The following is a 22,228-nucleotide window of genomic DNA, read 5'->3' as shown; positions in this document are numbered from 1 at the left end:
GGTAGGTACTGTAAGTACGTCACGTGACACATGTCAGACCAAAGATTAACATTTGTCTAGATACACCAGGTAAGAGGGTGTGTGCTAACATGTGTATTTTTGGTATAATTGTTAGTCAGTGTAGATCAGATAGGACGTCATTGACGTTGAAGATTTCTTTTTCACATCTTTTGTTAATTAGAGGGGATTTGTTGTGAATATTAGTAAGACTGTTTGGTTTTGTTTGGTTCTTTAATTTAGCGCCACCCATAGCCAGTCTTTCTAAAAATTCATTGCTTATTGTCTTTGACATTGTGTCATTCATTTTCTTGTCGGCTTAGTCCCTTTATTAATCCGGGGTCGCCACAGCGGAATGAACCGTCAACTTATCCAGCAAGTTTTTACGCAGCGGATGCCCTTCCAGCCGCAACATCCACACACACACACACACTCCGGACAATTTAGCCTACCCAATTCACCTGTACCGCATGTCTTTGGACTGTGGGGGAAACCAGAGCACCTAGAGGAAACCCACGCGAAGGCAGGGAGAACATGCAAACTTCACACAGAAACGCCAACTGAGCCGAGGTTCAAACCAGCGACCTTCTTGCTGTGAGGCGACAGCACTACCTACTGCGCCACTGCCTTGCCCTTTGACATTGTGTATATTATGTAAATACCTCACTCACTGATTCCCCCTCACTTTTTCATGAATTCATCACTTATTTTCCCCCTTATTCTTGCTGTACATCCTTTGTAACACAATTTGTTTTTGCATAACCAAATCCTCAGTTAAATGTGCAAACCCACTCCCCTAGACTGCCAGGGGTTGTAACAATAAGAATAAAGTTATTTTTGTTGTTTTAATCGGAGAACAAAAGTATTCTTGTAGCTTGATAATATTCCATTTAATCGTCTGAAGGCACATGGTCTGTTTGAGGACAATCCATCCAAAATATCTTAATGCGTGTTCTGAAAATGAAGAAAGATCACAGGGGGTTTGGAACGACATCAGGACAAGAAATGAATAACAATGAATAATAATTTTCATTTTGGGCTGATCTAACCCTAAACCAAAGTCACAACTAGTGTTGGGGTAACGCATTACAAGTAACAAGAGTTACATAATAATAATAATACTTTTTTAAGTAACAAGTTAGGTAACATATTACTTTTAAAAACTAAGTAATAATATTTGAGTTACTTTTTAAAAAAATTTAATAAAAGTTACATTTTAGTTTAGTGAATTTGCTTTTTGAAAATTGCTGAATTAAAATGAAAAAGAAGGCAGGAACAGATAGATATAAAGACGGAAGAGCCTTACATTTCTGCGATGGAAATATTTTCAATATTTGGAGCGCATTGAGAAAAAGATGATTATCTGAATGGAAGATGATTTTACTTTTTAATCAGACAAACATGCGTTAAACATTCATTTATCTGTATATACTGCATGTAGAGCTCTGGGGTCTCTGAAGATAATATTATCCTACATTCAGTTTTTTTGGTTTTTATAGCTCTTATTAATAAATAATAATAATAAAAAAAACACTCCTGCAAGTTCTGAAAGAGATCAAGCCTCAGCCAGGTCAGAAAAAGTAACTGAAAAGTAACGTGACACATTAATTTCCATAAAAAGTAACTAAGTAATGCAACTATAGTTACTATTTTGGGGAGTAACTCAATATTGTAATGCAGGGGTGTCCAAACTCGTTCCTGGAGGGCCGATGTCCTGCAGATTTTAGCTCCAACTTGCCTCAACACACCTGCAAAGATGTTTTTAGAAAGCCTACTGAGAGCTTGATTAGCTAGCCCAGGTGTTTCTGATTGGGGTTGGAACTAAACTTTGCAGGACACCGACCCTCCAGGACCGAGTTTGGACAACCTGTTGTAATGAATTACTTTCTAAAGTAACTTTCCCCAACACTGCCAGATTTATAGTCACAAAAAGACACAATAGTAAGAGCAAATTATGATACGCAAATACAAAAAAGCAAAAGATTGTCAAATTTTCCAGCTGCTTTATTGAATCCATGGGAACAACATGGGACAGCATGTTTAATTAGTTTTCTTGCTAATCATTTGGCTGCAACTAAGACAACGTGTGAATGATACCTTTTCATACAGTTACTCTCGAACATCTCAAAGAGCTAACACAAAAACAAGTTATGAATGTGACCACTGTAAATCACAGATTATATATATATATTTATATATAAATACATACATTCACTTTTTCCCTATGTGCCGTCACAAAACGGCACAAAAAAAATCTCCTTGACTTGTACAGGACATAAAAGAAATGATCGTTTAAAACAACCAAAAGAAAGATGCTAAAATGGGAAAGATTGTACGTACAAAAATACAAACGTAGAACACAAACGAAAGGAAATCATGCTATGATCAGTTCATCGACTGCATCTGATTCGCAACAAAACACTGAATGAATGAATTGTAGTCGAACTAAAGCAACACTGCATTTTAACACCTAATACATTGTGCGATATCTGCGCACACAAAATGCAAACATCTTGAAAGCTTGAAAAAATAAAACGCATGACTGACAGACTGAACTCACCGTCTCATTAGAAACCATATGCTCCTTCTCGTGTAACCAGTTTGTGGCGTTTCCTGTGTCGTGTAAAACGAATCCAGCTTCTTTCGTGTGCAAAGCATCTGATGCGACAAATCAGTGGAATAAAAATCACAAACGTGGAAGGCTTGAGCGTTTGGCAACAAAAAAACAAAACAGCCAGACTAAGACGAATATGATTTAAATGTGACAAAATAGACCTTCGTTTTCAGCAACGAACAAAGATGTATTCAGATTTCTTTTATTATCTGAAAAAATTGTTATTGAAAAAAATGGTAAAAATTTATTTTGTGCCATCCAATATAAAAAATATAGATATCGCAAAGAACAAAAATGGATAAAAACACTTCGGAAATCTCGAAAAATAGCTACACGTAAAACACTCTGTGTTTTGGCTTTATTGGCTTTCCGCATGCCCTTATATGGACGTGGGCGGGTACAGGAAGTCCTTGTGGCTAATGGATTGAGGTAAACTCACAGCTGACGGTGACGTAGAAAAGTGAATATCCAATAAAAGTTCAGCACGGTCTTCGTGAGGTGACACAAGCAAATATTAGGAGGGGGTGGGAGATTAAATGGCAAAGTCATCCTGAGGGGCGGGGCTAAAGGCGGAGCTTCGAAGCAAGTCGAGGCAGTTGACGAGGATAAGGGTGCCGGTGAGGTGTTTCCAGCGCTTGGTGATGGGATTCTTCATTCGGTCCAGGCCCATGTGCAGTTCATGGATGACGTCGCGGTAACTGTCGCCGATCTGAGCAGCCCACGTCAACAGGAAGTCGTAAGCCGGTTTCCACATGGCCTGAAATTAAATAAATGGAGATTGTAAATGGCCTTTATGAAAATTCACAACTGAACAACAACAATTAAATACACAGACTAATTCACAGGTCTTCATGACAACCTATCAAAATAAAAGTCCTGTTTAACTGCATTACTGCATAAACATATGAAAGAAAACTAGCTTCTTTTAGTTACGTTTTAAGTAAAACTTCTTTTCTGTTTTGTTACTATTGATGACTTTTCCCTAATGGGATCTTTGCAAAGCCAGAGTTTTATAGCCAACGATAAACTTCCCGTAAAAGCCTAATGTATTTCAATATTCACAAGATTGTTTTCATAGCATCGATGTTCGATGCATCAAATTAAATAGACTTAAGCATTAATTTAGTTGTTCAAGCATAAAACAAGATGAAAGACCATGTAACCACTAGTGCCGTCAGTAGCAACAGGCTAGCGCAGAAATTCCAAATACTGGGGTAAAATAAACAGTCACATTTTAAAGACATGGCAGGGGGAATAGGAATTTAATGCAGTGCTTCTTGTCTGATCTGAATATCGTATATGTAACAGGCAGTGAAGATCGCTGATTTAAATGTGACAATTTTGCAATGGAAAGACCTTGGGCTGCGGGAAAGAAAATTAAAAGTCCATGTGCATATAGCCCATTTAAAAAAAAAATCTAGATGTCAGTTGACATTGTACTTCACATCTCTAAATGACAATATTTTTATTTAATTAATTAATTCATTTTCTTTTTGGCTTAGTCCAGTTATTATTTATTGTGTCGCCACAGCAGAATGAATCGCCTATTTTTATTTAAAATTTGCTCAAAAACTACTGCCAAACCTTTATGGAACAAAAAGATCAACATTTTACTGCCTAATAAATTCAGAAAATCAAGAAAAAGATTTAATTTTTAAGTGGTCTCTTAAATTTTTCCACACCTTCATATTATACAGTGGTTTGCTTGCCAAAAATAGACTGCTTAATTTTCATTTGATTATATTTTCATAGAATAGTTAATTAAAATGAATGCCTAGATTTGATTTTTATCATTACCATAATTTTTTTAATAAGAAACAAGATTACAAGAAATACAAAGTGAATGAAAACTGAGAACACTGAATTATTGCCAATAAAATTTTTTAAATGTATAATTTTTTACCTAAAGCTCATTTAAGGTATGTTTTTAAGTAAAAAATAAAATAAAATAAATAAATAAATAAATAAATACATTTATTATTTATTATATATATATATATATATATATATATATATATATATATATATATATATATATATATAAATAAATAAATAAATATTAATATATTTATATAATATAATAATATGTTTATTAAATAAATAAATATATATATATATATATATATATATATATATATATATATATATATATATGTATATATTAAAAAATAATAATAATAATAATAATAATATATATATATATATATATATATATATATATATATATATATATATATATATATATATATACATACATATGTTTTTTTTTATTTATATAATCGGACATTCTTTTTAAAATAACAATGAAAATCACACCATCAAAAATAAATGTACAAAAATCCTAACCCTACTACAGAATCAAGAAAAAAAAAAGTTTAATATGGAACAAAATGCAGATATTTTTAATATGTTAAATATTACAAGTTTCACAATACATAATAACCTCTACATTTTTTTCAGTTTACCAAAGCTCTATTTAAGTATTAAAATGGGAAAACAAAATGCAATTAGTAAAATTTCAAGTGGGGAAAAAACGAAGAGTTTAGATGCAAAAACCTCTAAATGCTGTTTAATATTTTCTTCAAAAATTAGCATATTTCTCAGACTCTTGAGCTTGTGTAGGCTCAGAAACATTACTTTTATAGTCGCAAACAAGTTCTTTTCATTGCCTTTAAAGTGAAATACTTTACCATAAATGTAGGACGCTTAGAAAAATTCTCATTTAAGGAGAAAACTTTAGATGGGATTTAGAGTTTTTTGCATCTGAAATCTTCAAATATAAACATATTTTAAAAGGGACAGATCAGCCAAAATTAAAAATTCTATCATCATTTACTCAACCTTCACCACTAGTTCCAAACCTGTTTGACTTTCTTTATTCTGTAGAACATCAAATAATATATTTTGAAAAAAGCTGGAAACCCATTGACTTCCATAGTATTTGTTACAATGAACGTCAATGGTTACAGAATTTCAGCTTCTTTAGAAAATCTCCCTTTGTGCTCAACAGAGTATAGAAACTCAAATGCTTGCGACCACTTGAGAGCGAGTAAAAAGTGAGCAAATATTAATGTTTGGTTGATCGAACCCCTTAAAGTGTTCTATTTGAGTCCGCACCTCACTGTCCACCATGCCGGTTTTATCTCTGTGTGGAGCCTCATAGGCCTCCATTTGTTGCTTGGATACGTGGGCCAGTTTTTCGGCGAGATCCCTCCAGCGAGGAGCCACTTCAACAGCCGTCGTCAGCAGCACAAAGTCCATGATGAGCCGCGCCACCAAACCCTGACAGTCGATTTTCAGAAGAGCCTGGATGAGAAACACACAGAGAGAAACGTCATATTTACATTCCACAGAAACAGTTACTAAAAAGACTCCACTGTTAATAAAATATGTCTAAACAAAAAGTGTTTCCAGCAGCTTGTAGAATGCATGCTACACAGAAATAAAGGCCCAATTCCAATTCTACCCCTTAGAGCTTTCCCTCGCTTTAAGTGTTCACATGAAGGGGTGGGGTGTCCCAACACTCTTAAACTTGAAGGCCTAAGGGGAAGGGCTAGATACCCCTTGAAATTTTTAATTTTCAGGAGCACACTCGAAACCAAAGGGTAAGAAAATTTTCATCTACACATTCCAATATACACCATCTACAACAGCAAAATGGCTGCTCATGGAAGTCAGGAGATGCACAAATTTGTTTTTTTTTTTGTCATTATTAGGATTTTTTACAACAAACAAGCATATGTTTTAATACATTAATAACAACATTCGTGTTTTAAACTTTATTTAAAAAGCTAAATTTTGCTGTCTATAATCCCTTGTAATAACTCCTGTATAGTAATCCCACAACATACTGTCACATCTGATATTCGAATACCCTGTCAGAAAAGTCTAGTGGCTGGGAATGACCGTTTTTTTACAGTGTCTGCTATAATGTTAATGTTGTTTTCGTGTGTTTACATAGACGAAAATGTGATTTCCTTAAGATTTATACCAAAAAAAAAAAAAAAAAAAAAAACGCAACTAGAATAGCTACAGCAGTGGCTGTTGTCGATCTCAAATGAAGTTAGAGCTCACGATGACATATGATAATGTGCGCAGGTGTTGTAGTGTAGTCCCATCTCTTAGGGGTAAAATTTGAGGCCCTTCCCCTTCACACTGTTTCATGGGCCAAGGAGTAGGGGTGAATAAATGGAATTGGCATTGCGCCAAAGGCAGTTCTGAAGATAAAGGAGATTAAACCAGCTATTAGCACATTAGGTTACATTGTAAAACTTTTTTTTTTTGTAGAGTTTTTGTTCTTGTTTCTAGACATATATATATATATATATATAACTGTTAAATCAAAAACCATTGTTATTTATCTTATTTGAATAGTAAGTCAAAATTAAGTGGCTTTTCATTCATTAGTTCATATTTACTTGTCAATGAGGTTTTCTTGGTTTAAAATAAGATAATTTTACTGACCCCCATTGGCAGATTCAGTTGTTTGTTTTAAGGAAAAACTCTTAAAACTATTATATCTGAAAGCAAAACATTTTTACATGTCTAGAAAACACTTCATGATTTAAGTATTTACAAGACTAGATTTGACAACTAAACTAGATTTGACTAGACTAGATTTGACTATTAGACTAGATTTGACTAGGCTAGATTTGACTACTAGACTAGGGTTGACTAGGCTAGATTTGACTACTAGACTAGATTTGGCTAGACTAGATTTGACTATTGAACAGAATAGATTTGACTACACTAGATTTTTACATGACTAGATTTGACTAGACTAGATTTGAACAGAATAGATTTTTAACAAGACTAGATTTGACTAGACTAGATTTGACTAGACTGGATTTGACCAGACTAGAAAAGAGACAAAAACTCAGAGTAAGAAAATCATTTGCTGCAGTGTACCTAATAACCTAATAACATGGCCTGTGAGTGCATAGAATGGTCATAAAAAAGGCTGAAAATGTCCTTTTACAGCACAGTTTGAGATGCTGCCCTGCAGTTTTGCTAATAATTAAAACCCACATACAGCCTTAAATGTTTGAGTTTGTTTAATCTTATGTTTCCCGAACAACGCCATTAACATTACTGCTGCCCTCTGGCCTCGCATAAAATCTTCATTATAATTCATAATAACACCATTAGAGAGTTATATTAGTAGAGTTATTAGGATGTGATATTTGTGAGACCATTATATGCAATAATGTTTTCACTCCAAAATGATGTTATATACACCACAAAACATCCATCCATCTATAGTGTGTGTATATTTATTATTTTATAGCCGTCCTATCATTATTTATCTGATATTTCCCCAAGTGCTGTTTGATGGAGAGATTTTTTTTTCAACACAATAGTTTTAACTAGTCATTTTTAGTGACTCATTTTTAGTCTAGTTAGGTGCAATTCAAATGCTTAACTGGTTTAATTAGATTAGATTAGTTTAATTAGGCAAGTCATTGGACAACAGTGTTTGCTCCGTAGTCCATCAAAAAAAAAACAAAAAAAAAAAAACAGGGTAGTTAACAATATTAACCCTTCAAGTTTACATACATTAGCAATTTTTATGTATAAATAAATGATAAAAAAAGTATATTAATAATAATATATAAAATATATATTTTTAATAATATATATATTTTTTTTTACAAAAAAAAAAATTAAAAATGTGTTTGCTCTGGTAAACAATGCCCTGGGATTTTGAAAATAAAAAAAAAAAATTAATATAATAAAATAAATAAATAATTTATGAATAATAAAATTGTGTAAAATGACTCTAAAAATACTTTATTTTACTTTATACTTTATATAAATAATACAATGCAAAACCTAGTCCCACATATAGTTGAAGTCAGAATTCTAAGCCCCCTTAAATTATCAGCCCCCCTGTTTATTTTTTCCCCCAATTACTGTTTAACGGAGAGGAGATTTCTTCAACACATTTCGAAACATAATAGTTTTAATAACTAATTTCTAATAACTAATTTATTTTGTCTTTGCCATGATGACAGTACATAATATTTTACTAGATATTTCTCAGGACACTTCTATACAGCTTAGTCACATTTAAAGGCTTAACTAGGTTAATTAGGGTAACTAGGCTGGTTAGGGTAATTAGGCAAGTCATTGTATAATAATGACTATCAAAAAAAAAAATGCTCACAGGGGCTAATAATATTGTTCTTAAAATGGTATTTAAAAAATTTAAAACTGCTTTTATTCTAGCCGAAATATAACAAATAAGACTTTCACCAGAAGAAAAAAATATTATCAGACATAGTGTGAAAATTTCCTTGCTCTGTTAAACATCATTTGGAAAATATTAAAAAAACAAAAAAAAAAAAAAAAACAAAGGGGGGCTAATAATTCTGACTTCAACTGTATGTATAACGATGCGAATCAGCTTAAATGAACAACAAACACACACACACGAACGCACACACACATTATATATACACTTAGATTATACTTCTGTAGCGAACTCTTCAAGAAGGCCTTATTCCCAAATCCAATTGTCACAATCCTCAGAGCGCAAACACTACAGATGCGCAATCAAATGAAAGTGCTTTAATGTGCGACGCTAAATGTGCTTTAAAACAAATCCACAATAAACCAGAGTCTCAACTTCTCAAAAGATGAATACACAAGGTCAGGAAACTGCAGTCTAGTCCACAGATGAGCAAATGACCCCTTTTCCTCTCAAACACAGGCATGTCTGGACCGAGCCGGGACCCCTGGGGTCTGGTAATCCCCCTCTCTCCTTCACCCTCCAGCCCAAAAAGGGAAAAATATGAGGAAAGAAAAGCAGAAGCAGAGCTGAGGGAGATTCCCAGAGTGATGAGAAGATGTTCACAAGAACATCCCCTGATGGGTAAATAAAGTCAATGACTTCCTTTCCTCTTCTTTATAAGACCATGGTTTGTGTATAAGAGAGACGAGGGAGGCGGAAACTTCCGGCGAATCACTTCAAAAGAGCAATAAAGCTGTGAGGGGATTTTAGATTTATTCTCCTGCTGTAGCGCTGAGGATTGTTTGAATCCAGAGACGCATGAATATTCTTTATTGAAGCCACTTCAAAAAAAGCTTAGGTGAAGCATAAACTACATGACAAACTTTCAGTTTCAGAACAACAACAGCAACAAAAGGAGAGACACATACGAAACGTTTAAGTATACAGAAAAAAAAAGATTTGAAGAAAATCTATATGATTATAAGCAAAATAGAAATATAACTAAATTGAGAACAAAAACAACAAAAACTGTTGCTATAACGGCTGCATGATGTGAGAAAAATCTGATAATGCGATATTTTATTTCCCTGCAATATATACTGTGATACGAATACAGTTTCCCCAGATGGTTTAAATAGTTTTAGGGTTTTTTGTGTGTAAAAGTCTTCTGTTTTTGAAATAAATGTTTTTTTTTTTTAGGTGTGAAAAAATTATATAATATTTAAATATAACAGAGTTAATCTTTACACTTTTTAACAGAACAAAATGAAAATTTGAATGTAAATATTTAATATAACTACTGTGTTAATTCCAATTTCTGTACTGAGAAGTTTGTAAACATTTTGGAAATTTTGAACCTACTGTAGTTTGTTGGGCTGGTGCCCCTTGCAGGAGCCAATCAGTGATCGATATAGAATGACAATTCTCCGGGGGAGGGGCTCGGGCCAGTTGTGAGTTTTTTGTAGATTTTGTGTGATACGAACAGTCGTTGTTGAATTTTATTGGTTATCCATAATAGCATTTGCAATCGTGAGCTTGGCAAGTAATTTTGGAGAATTTGATGTTTCCTTATTCAAACATGCCCAAAGCATACTGCGCGAGAGGCTGCAAAGATGGCTGCTGAGTGAAATGACTTGCCTCAAATGGACTCTGATATTACATAGTGTTAGCCATCATGTGTACTTTTTTTATTTAGCACAAACTGTGCCACTATAACATGTGAGAAATATTGATGTACATGCTTGCGTTTTTTAGAAAATAAAATATTATGCGTGGTTAGTAGGATTTAAAGAAAAAAATGTAGCTGAAATAAGGTCCAAAAAACACACTGAATGGGTCTGAATAAGACTTTTGAGTAACCAGTCTTGTATGCTAGAATATTTACTTCACAATTATGTAAAAACTATTTTGTTCTCTCATTAAAAGAAAACATTACAATGATTTACATTTTGTAAAGTATATGTTGGGTCATCTCAGCTGTATGCGTATGAGTGACAGTGGTCATGAATAATTCATACCTGAAGAGACAAAAGACACTCCCCCACTGACTAATGTTCACCCATCAAGGGTATTGTAAAGCAATGTCTAGCTGCAAAAGCTAGCACAAACTAAATGCTTGTTGAATGACTTGCTATGTGACCATGTAAACAATATACAGTAAACAATATACAGTACTCAACATATAAGTAAACCCCTCACAAATCTATCTTTTAAATTCAGAAAGCGATACAATATTATATTTGTGCATATACATTAGATTAGTCAGTACTGAAGCCAAATCTGGAGCTTTTTTAACAAAATAAATATGTTTAATGACTAAAACATGTTTTATATAAATATATCTGTTTTGTTTCAATGCACCAAAATACATTGCCTAAATTCACTGAGAAATGGACAAAAATATTCATTTTCAAAAAGAGATGTGCTCAATACAATGCAAAACTGTTGTAATATAAACTTTGTGCATTAATCTAGCGTTTAATCATAAAATCTTACTCATAAAAGTACAACCAACAAAATTTTGAGGAAATAAAATTAATTGTTATAGTTACATAAAGAGTTAAATTCACTTACACGCACGCATATACGCGTGACAATAATGCACTTGGTATTATAGATAATAATATAAAAACACCTGCTTTGCATGTACAAAAACCTAAATCAATACTCTAATTAAAAAAGTAGACACCAGCAAAAATATGTAACCTATTTATATGCACACACACACAAACACATATTTTAATTTTCTTAAGATGGCAGCCTCATATTTACAGCAACAATATCTGACACCACTTAATGCAAATCTTATATTCAAACGAATGAAACTCTGCCTTCCTGGAAAAAGCCATTTCCATTTATTCTGTTATTTTTTTCTCTCCATCCTTCTCTGTCCGTGTCTCTTTCTGCACGCTTTAATTTGATTGCGGGCCGATCGCCGACTGATCTCCACTGCGCTTTCAGCCAGACAGAAGAAAGAGGTCTGCTGATTCTGACATTTGGGATGAGATGGCGAAATGTCACAGTCATTAAAGGGGGAAAAAATACGTTCGGCTGAACAGTCCTTGCTAATTTCCTTTCTTGCCAAATGGCCTTGTAATTTATTATTGTTGGAAGGCTCACCTCACATTTACGTTCGCAAGAAATGCACAGAGTTGCATTACTGCGGCTAACAACAACCTCCAGCTAACCTTTAACTGATGACGAATGAGTCTTTCGGATAATTACTTACAAAAAAGGCAGCAAATATCCTGCGTTAACGTACCCTCTGCGACATATATCGCAAACTAAGAGCTGTGTGTTATTATTCACTGAAATGAACCATTTCCCAAGAGTCATTCAGTGGAAATCACTCAAAATGATCTGCCTTGGCATTTGGTTTTGATTCACTAAAGAGTAACTGGCTCAAAAGAGTCATTTGTTTATGGATTGCTCTAAACTGGTAGTGCTGTTTATATTAAATTGATCTACCTAAAAGAGTCATTTGTTCATGAATCAGATTACAGGTACCTGTAAAGCTGTATTTTTTGATTCTCTAAATAACAATTGGCTCAAAAGAGTCATTTGTTCATTAATCAAACTAGGAGGATGACAAAAACAAGGAGCTGTGCATTTTTGATTCACTAAAGAATAACAGGCTCAAAAGAGTCGTTTGTTTTTGAATTGGTCTAAACTGGTAGTGCTTAATATATAACACAAATCTGCCTAAGAGTCATTCGTTCATGAATCAGATTTCAGGTAGAGCTGTATGTTTTGATTCACAAAAAATAAAATGCTCAAAAGAGTCATTTGTTTATGAATTGGTCTAAACTGGTAGTGTTGTACATATCAAAGTGATCTGTCTAAAGAGTCATTTGTTCATGAATCAGATTACAGGTAGAGCAGTATTTTTTGATTCAATAAAGAATAACAGGCTCAAAAGAGTCATTTGTTTAATAATCAACAAATGACAAGAAAAAAGTAGTTGTGCATGTTTGATTCACTAACAGGCTCAAAAGAGTTGTTTAGTCTAAACAGGTAGTGCTGCTTAATATATAAAACACATCTGCCTAAGAGTCATTTGTTCATGAATCCGATTACAGGTAGAGCTGTATGTTTTGATTCACTAAAGAATAACAGGCTCAAAAGAATCATTTGTTTACGAATTGGTCTAAACTGCTAGTGTTGTATACATCAAAGTGATCTGCCTAAAGAGTCATTTGTTCCTGAATCAGATTACAGGTAAACCTGGATTCCCTGAAGAATAATTGGCACAAAAGAGTCATTTGTTTATGAATCAGATGACAGAGCTGTGTGTTTTGATTCCCTAAAGAATAATTGGCTCAAAAGAGTAATTTGTTCATGAATCAGATTACAGAGCTATGTTTTGAGTCACTAAAGAATAATTGGCTCAAAAGAGTAATTTGTTCATGAACTGGTCTAAAATGGTTGTGCTGTATATTTCAAATTAATCTGCCTAAAAGAGTCATTTGTTTATGAATCATATTACAGGTAGAGCTCTATGTTTTGACTCACTAAAGAATATTGGTTCAAAGGAGTCATTTGTTTATGAATTGATCTAAACTGGTAGGTGCTGTGTGTATCATAATAGATCCGCCTGAAGAGTCACTTGTTCATGAATCAGATTTCAGGTAGAGCTGTATGTTTCAGACAATATCATATACATTACGACTTTTAATTTCCCAAAAAGATCCAATTCAAGAGTCGTTTATTTGGGAAATCTGATACTTATGTACTTAAGTTTCTGATTTGCTAAACAATTGTTTAATATAAATCCTTGGCTCAGGAATCAGATGACATTATAGAGTCTGATTAACTGAAATAACGATTAATAATAATAATTTGTTAGGAAAAGTAACTATTCCATTCATGATTTTTGTGCAATTTAATTTGCTTAGCAATCAGACTTATATATTTAAAATGTGTTGAGATTCTGTTCAAAAGAATCATCCATTGGGAATCAAACCACAAATTTCATCAATTATGCTTTTGACTTAAAGTCCAGATTTCCAATAATCAGATTTTGCCAAATATGCTGAGAAAGCTCGGGCCATTTTTAGATCTGAACAGCAATAGGAAGGACTTTCCACTTGTCAAAGACTAACTGACAGCAATCCCCTCCACAAATGAGCCTCCAATGGAGTCAGAGAGGAAAGAATTGGCTCTGAAATAGACGGTTTATTTATTGTTTGAATGCTGTCTCGTCAGCCCAGGGTCAAGCGATTATTTCCAGAGATGGTTTGGTGAAATGCCGCCCTCTGAATAGACATTTTTTATTTATGCATTCACTTCCTGAACTTTTTCATCTTCGTAAGCCTTTCCGAAACGAGCTCTATAAACAATGAGAATGACGTTTCGGTTGAAAATGTTTGTTTTACTGGCAAGACCATAAAGAGCATCCACTGATAAAGCAGTCTGGCGTTACTCATGAAAATGAGGAAAAGAAGCTGTTTTGATTGAAACGTTTGGTATTAAGATGGGAAAATAAACTGATGTTCAAATTCTACTAAATTCTTAGGACAAAACACTATAGTTCTTTTGAGACTATAGTAAATAAAACCTCCAAAACACACTTTTAAGTGTTTATTGATTATTTTTACGGCCGTTTTCTCAAAATTAGCTTTTCTCCAACACTGAGCTATAAATCTCCACTTCAGCAAACTTAAGATAGATAGATAGATAGATTAGATAGATAGATAGATAGATAGATAGATAGATAGATAGATAGATAGATAGATAGATAGATAGATAGATAGATAGATAGATAGATAGATAGATAGATAGATAGATAGATAGATAGATAGATAGATAGATAGAATATATTTATATTTTTGTTCACAGTATTTTCTGAATTATGGAGTGATTCCCCAAATCCCCTCTTTTTTATTCACCTGAAGGGAATGAATTGCCTTAAAGCATAAAAGACTTTCTATCCGTCCTCATGATAAAATCTGCCTTGAAAAAAATGCTAACATTGTCCCATCAGAATACCTTTCCAGATTCCAGACTCTCAGGAATGTCAAACCCTGATCGGAGCAGTTTGGAATGCAACAAGAGCATTTCAGGCCGAAATTACCTGGTTAATATAGAAAATGATGAATTGTGAAGGAATGGGACCTCCGGCACGATCAGAATTCTTCAGTCTGTCCGTCACAAAGGAATGTTCCGGAACTAGAACACCCTGAACATTCCGGAGGCCACCTGTTCAGAATGTTACCATTTTAATGAAGCTGGAATGGTCGACAGGGGTTGGAATAGAGCGAATATCTGAGTTTTATGTAAACGTGACCATCTGTGCAGGACAACGTTGAAATAAACTGGCTGAGAGCCACAACCACACTGTTATTAAAGTCAAAAAGGCTCTTAAAACATCACAATGCAGATGCCAAGCTCAGTCAGTTGGTTGAAAATAGAAATGAGAAAATGACTGGAATTGGTGTCGCTTTGCAGGCAAATATGGGAGGTAAGATTATTTAAATACTATAATGCTATATTAATACATATTAAATATTTATGCTAACACAAACATAACTTAGCTCTAAAAATGAATTTATTTAAATGTCTTTACACAGAGATAGACATTTACAATAAATCTGTATACAAATATCAAATAGTATTTCTTAAGATTTTTGCTGTCATAGTAATAATTACTACATTTCAGAAAAATTACAATGAAAGTAATAATGACTGTTAAATACAGAATTTTTAAAGATGATTTAAATATTTCTCTATCATGTTGTACGGTTTATTTCAATTCATGATAATTTTAAACAGGCTCATTAGGAAACTGTACCCAGGGCAACATTTTTGAGAACCGATAAATATGTGCTTGCGGGTACATATCGTTCCATTTTGTGTGTAAAAAGGCAAAGAATCTGAGTTGAGTAGACCGAGGTTTGAGTCTGGCAAAGGTTGGTTCCAGAAACCAGGTAAAACAAACTTCTCAAAAAAAGCAATGTGAGGTCAAGCATGTGACCACAATGGCTTTTTGCTTTTCTAGCTTGCTTTTGAAAACACTATTGGTTGGGTTTAGGGAAGGTGGTCGGTGGGTCAATCAATATTACTTCAATATATTATGCACTACAAACAGGCTAACCAGCTTCTCTCATGGACGCGCACAAGAAAGATGTTGAGATACTCAAAAATGTATACAGCGGCCTCTGTTGGACTTATGAAAAATGGCAGGTATAAGAAAACGTGCTTCAGTAACGTATTTGAGAGGGGGAAAAATGTAGCCCTGGGCGCACATTTCCAGTGAGGCTGGATTTGTGTGTTTTGCACTACATCAGTTGTATAACAAGTATAAATTACTCATGGGTTATATTCTACTGCTTTTAATTGCCTCAGGCCACTGCATCCTGAACAAGTTGTCACAATATTGATATTTGAAAACATAAACACTGCTGATTGGTTGTGAGTGTTTGGGACTCCATTCATCTCAAAATTTGCTTAGTGCATCTTTAAGTTATACCATTTACCAGTTATACCACTTCCGCTGTGCTTTTATTACTTGATAACCAACATCTTTGCAGCTGCCTCACAATATTTACTCTGTAATTCCAATCCCATCCATATGTTTGCGTTGTCTATTAATTGTACATACTGTGTTAAATTATCATTACTTCTCATTGTGAGACAGTGAACTGGTTGAAATGTGTCTCTCATGATGAACACATGATACTTTCACAATGAAACACATTAATAAAGAACCCTAAAACACACAAATATCAAATGCTACTCAGAGTACAGTACATTCCACAATAATTACCCATAGTATACTGCCATGTCTACAGCTAGACTCCTTTTTCTAAACTCCTTCTTCTCTAAGGACTTTAATGCCATGACCACCAAACTTCGGCCAGATTTTTAGACTACCCTGACTCGAGTTTCTATATGTTTTCGAACTGATCTGGCTTTTGGTTTTCCAGAAGCTGACCCGAAAAACTTGTAAAAAAATCCCATTGACTTAACATTGGACCAAATTTTGACATAATAACTTTGAAAGAAAAATTCTTAGAAACATGTGATTTTCCACAATTGAAGAGGCTGCTAAGCTGTGTAAATCTACATATTAAACTGGTGTGTAAGTTGTACCCCTGGGGTGCAAGAGTGCCCCAAATTTGCCCATTGACATACAATGATGAAGAAACTTCCATTTAAAACATAGAGACTTCAAATCCCATTGACTTAACATTGGAACAAAGTCCAGCTTACTGGCTCTTTATCTACAACACCCCACTCCTCACCATCCACCACCTTGTTAGCTTCACCAAAACCCCCGCCCCCACCAGGTATTCACATTCACTACCCCCTCCTCCCCCAACTAACTCTTCACTTTCACCACCCACTGATGCCGATGCGCTTTCTGCCAACTGCCTTTGAGTCCCAGTGCAGTCACGTTGGATTTCACAAGCCAACATCAAAGTTCGTCAAGGAACTTTAGGTTCTAGTTCACCTTGCACTTGTTCCAAATGAGTTTCATTTTCTTTGGCCTACTCAACACAAAAGCAGATATTTTGAAGAAACCAGTTACCACCAAATTCCGCAGATTTGCTTTCTTTCTTTCTAACATTCATCAAAGTTAAACAGAACAAAATGTTTTGGAACCACTTGAGGGTGACCAAAAGATGACTGATCGTTCAGTTTGGGGTGAACTATTGCTTTAAGCACAAGGAATTCTCCTCAGACTTTCTGACCTGAAAGCTGGTTTCAAACCAATTTCAGGTTTTACAGAAAAGTTCCAATCACTAAAAAAAAGAAGAGAGAAAAGCCATTAAGAGAGTGGGAACAGTGGCTGAACGGTTGACTATAAAAGACATGCTCTCAAATGGGATTGCAAAAGTGTCTGCTTTCCCCAGAGACAACCTGACAGGGATGAAGGACAGATAAAATTGACCGGTGAGTTTAGAAAGTCTGGGATCTCCTTTCCACTATTTTGGATGCCCGCTGTGGCTTCCTGCGTTTCGGTAGTTTAGATAGAGATGCGAGGCAAAAAAAAGATGGAAAGAAAGGAAACAGCAGGGAGGAAGGGAAGCCGATGAGTAGGAGGAAGACCAAAGATCTTTCTTCTTAGCTGTAAAAGCAAATAAAATGAAGCCGTCAAGGATATTCTCTCTCTCTCTCACCAGTAGAAGAATAATGAGGGGAGGTTTATTTTCTAGTTGAAGGCATTTTTTTTCCTCCTTCTCTGCGGGTGAATGTATAATATCAGATTTGTTCTGCATTCTGCCCAACATATTGAAAAATAGTTCAGCCAAAAATGATAATCCATCACTTATTCAGAGAGCAAACAAGGATATCCATCCACGCAACAAAAGAAAGAAGTCAAACCTGGTATGCAAGGCAGGAATCTGACTAAAATCTAATTTACTGTCGTAAACAAAGGATCATAGTGTTGAAAATGATGTATTTTATTTTTTTTAAATTAAGTACATCTCACGTACAAAAGTTGATCAATGATAATATTTGAAAAAAGGTTAAATGCTAAATTGTGAAATGCTAAATCAGCTTAAAATTGAGAAAATTTAGAAAAATGGGAATAAAAATAAATAATAAAACAGCATATTATTATTATTATTATTACTTAAATTCCAAAATGTTTTAAACACTTTATCTCTTCCCCAAATACATTACCTGACAAAAGTCTTGTCGTTGATCCCAGTTGTAAGAGCAACAACTTATAACCAAAGATTCTCACAAAAATCTGTGAATTTTGGTGATTGACAAATCATGGTTTGGGGTTACATTAAATTTGGGGGGGGGGTGAGAGATCTGCAGAGTGGATGACAACATTAACAGCCTGAGGTATCAAGACATTTGTGCTGCCCATTAGATTACAAACCACAGGAGAGGGCAAATCATTCAGCAGGATAGCGCTCCTCATACTTCAGCCTCCACATCAAAGTTCCTAAAAGGAAAGAAGGTCATGGTGCTCCAGGATTGGCCAGCCCAGTCACCAGGCATGAACATTATTGAGCATGTCGGGTAAGATGAAGGAGGAGGCATTGAAGATGAATCCAAAGGATCTTGATGAACTCTGGAATTCCTGCAAGATCGCTTTCTTTGCCATTCTAGATGACTTCGTTATTTGAGTCATTGCAGAGATGTATGGATGCAGTCCTTCAAGCTCATGTGAGTCATACACATTATTCATTCTTTTTCCACTGCACCATGACTTTATATTCTATACTGCACAATATTTCTGTTAAGTGATAAGACTATTGCATGAGCAAAGTCAGACCTTACTGTCCAAATTAAACACTTAAAAATCAAGGCATGATCATATTTTATTTTGGTAAAAGCGTAATCTAGAGGCCTTTGACTTTCATATAAGCCAATTGTGATACCAAATGATCAACTAGAAGTCAAGTAAATATTTGTTGTTCCTAAACCTGGATAGGTGACAAGACTTTTGTCAGGTAGTATAATTCCAGATTCTTAAGTAAGTTTAGGTAAGGTAAAAATAAATAAATTAATTAATAAAATAGATAAATAAATGTAATTTAAAAATAAAAAAAAAATAATACTAATTATTATTGGAATGTTTTTAAACTGTCAAGTCAGATAATGTAATGCCCAAAAAGGAAAGAATAGCAAAAAATTCCATTTCCAGACCTTATTTCCCACACCAATGTTAGGCTTTTCATGCACCTGTGATAACATAATATCCTAATATGTCATTTTCACACTGCGACTCTGAATTTGTGGCATTCCTGAGCCCTCCGGATCCAGCTGACTCCCTCCCAATAAGTTTAATTTCAGAGAATGATGGCAAGATATCTCAAACGTTCAATTACCGAGCGATCCATCACGGCATCAATCACGCAATGGAAACGAATCACAGCAGTTATAGATTTATCTTTGGCATCCTCCCATCACCTGGTTTCCCCCATCATCAGACAGATTATACCTGCCAACATCCACCACTGGCACCACAAAACTCGGCCGGATCAGACAGTCCTGACTGAGAGCCACACAGCAAAGGTGCTTTCTAGACTGCAGGGTTCAGGAAATAAATTGACAACAAATGTCTGCTGTCAGAACTGACTGTGCCGAGGAAAAACGTAACCCCGGGAAACAAATGATCTCTGTCGACAAGAGCGGCTTGATCTCAGTTGTAAGATGTTATTTAATAGGAAGGGTCTTGATGGATCTTAGCAATGAATGTAAATGATTTGGATTCAATCATGTTGCGGTTCGGTTAGCATAAGTCAAAGTCTCAGAAAGTGGTTTTGAAAAGGTTACGGTGATGAATGCTAATTGGACATGCTAACCCATTTTAGCTATGAGATGTTGTGTGCTCATATGAGAGATTAAAAGTATGTACGTCAAGTTAATATGCTACTATTGTAACAAAATTCTTTGAATGTTAGCAATTAGTAAAAATAATGTTTTTATACAACTTTCATTTACTCTTATATAACAAAATTTGGACATAAGCATCTATGTTGACATTAAGGTTGGGTACCGATGGTACCAGTAACTATGTAACCAGTATGTTCCAGAGTGAATCATCATATGAATTTCTGTGCCACTGGTGCTGCGACAAGGACGTGAGAAGCATCAAGGGGTGCATCATAGGCACAGATAGATATGCATCGTCACACCATCTATAGACATTTAATTCTAAACAACTTTACGGACAACGTCAGCAATGTTAGGCGTATGTTCTTTCTGCTTATGGAAGGTAAAGCGCGCAGTACAGAGCATCCGCTGCGCGACTCCCTTCAGATTCATCAACACCCATGATTGCGTTCATCAAATTTGCTTAAAGTAAGCAGTCTAAAGTATGGCTCTATTTTAAAAGCAAGGATTCTGCCACAGCAACGTGCAGTAGATGTGTTACAAAAGTTGCGTGGGAAACATGTCAAACTTAATGAAACATTTGCGAACAAATGGAATTAAATACTGTCTTTGACAGTTTGCGACATCATCTGACACTTTCAAGACACTTGAAATGTACGACATCATCTGACACTTCATAATAAAATTGGAGTATTGGTGTCTATGTAAACGTTCTCAGTGACCATTCAAGTCATAACCCTAGAAAGAGTTCACTCACTGATTTTGATGACACTGACTTTCCAGAGGTTAGTAGTAAGCTAATGCAATAAAATTTTGCATAACGCAAATCTTGCATTCATGCGAACAAACAAATGATCAACAGAAATATATTAATGCAATTCAAATATATAAAATATGATTTGATGTATACTTTAAACTTTAATTATATTGTTCAACTAAAATGTTTAAAACAATTTTTTATCTAATAAAAAGATTTTCCACTATAATTTTGTGGCTCAAAAGTATCGGTTTAGTGCACAGAGCTCATTGGTGCAAGAGGAGGCTAGCTCACATCCACCAGTCTATTGATTCTTTTTGGTCCCGTCCTTCCCTGCTTTCTTTTTAGAGGGAAATTTTCCTTTCGTTGTCTGTTATTAGCACTGTTGATATCCCATCGTGTCAACTTATTGGTTTATTTAGGGTTCTCCCGCCCAGCCACACCACCCTCTCATTTTGTAGACTTTGTAGCCTTCTTGACCCCTCTGGCTATGCGATTAATTAGAACTAGAAGAGCCTTTACCCAACTTCCCACACTTGTTGGATAAGAAATGCTCTTTATTTTATGAAATTAGAAAAAACTAGGGGAACATCTTCGCAAACACATCCAAACTCTTCAGCTTCTGATTGAGTCCCCTACACCCAACTCCCAGCTTGGTACTGGATACTAGTTCTGGTCAACACATTGTAGACTTGTTTTTTCTGTTTGTAAGATTGCACTATTGTTTTTTTATTTATTTCTTTTATTTGTTTTTGTTTAATTGTTTTTTTTTTGTTGTTGTTGCTCAAAATACTCTACAGTGTATTTGCTTATTGATACATGTTTATGTGGTCCATTTTGTATTTTTTAAATTGTTTTACAATGTATAAAAAATAAAAATAAATATTGGTTTAGGCGCCGTTTTAAAGTATCGATTTAGCACTGGTATCAAAATAACCCCAAACGATACCCAACACTAGTTGACATAAGTGTTCTAATAGCTAAATAGCAAGCTAAACTCTTTTATTATATCTTAATAGTTTTGAAAAAACAACATTTTCAACATTTCAAATTTTAACATTATCTTCAACATTATACAATAAACATATTAAAAATGTATATTTACACATTTTTAGCATGATGTGTTAACATTGAGCTAAAATTTAACAAAACTTCAGTGTGAATAAACATTCAAATATTTTGCTAAATTCATCTAAAATCTATCCTAAACATTAGCAATGCAGTGGCGCAGTAGGTAGTGCTGTCACCTCACAGCAAGGAGGTTGCTGGTCCGAGCCTTGGCTGGGTCGGTTGGCATTTCTGTGTGGAGTTTGCATGTTCTCCCTGC

At 34.6% G+C, this 22,228-nt stretch overlaps 1 protein-coding gene across 2 annotated transcripts in view; it reads right to left on the bottom strand.

Moving 5' to 3' along the window:
• Positions 1-1,980: 1,980 nt before the first annotated feature.
• sh3bp4a (SH3-domain binding protein 4a) overlaps positions 1,981-22,228 on the bottom strand; it is a 54,895-nt gene continuing 34,647 nt past the window's right edge. Inside the window, exons 4-5 of one of the 2 annotated variants that reach the window (XM_087302522.1) lie at positions 5,729-5,917; positions 1,981-3,368 (exon numbers count right to left, since the gene is read on the bottom strand). In XM_087302522.1, coding sequence (XP_087158648.1) covers positions 3,144-3,368; positions 5,729-5,917 — 414 coding nt within the window. In that variant the 3' untranslated portion in view covers positions 1,981-3,143. 2 annotated transcript variants of the gene reach the window in all.

Source organism: Danio rerio, chromosome 22, assembly GCF_052040795.2.
Source record: "Danio rerio strain M-AB ecotype USA chromosome 22, GRCz13ab, whole genome shotgun sequence".
NCBI lineage: Eukaryota > Metazoa > Chordata > Actinopteri > Cypriniformes > Danionidae > Danio > Danio rerio.
This window is presented reverse-complemented; position numbering and strand designations above follow the sequence as displayed.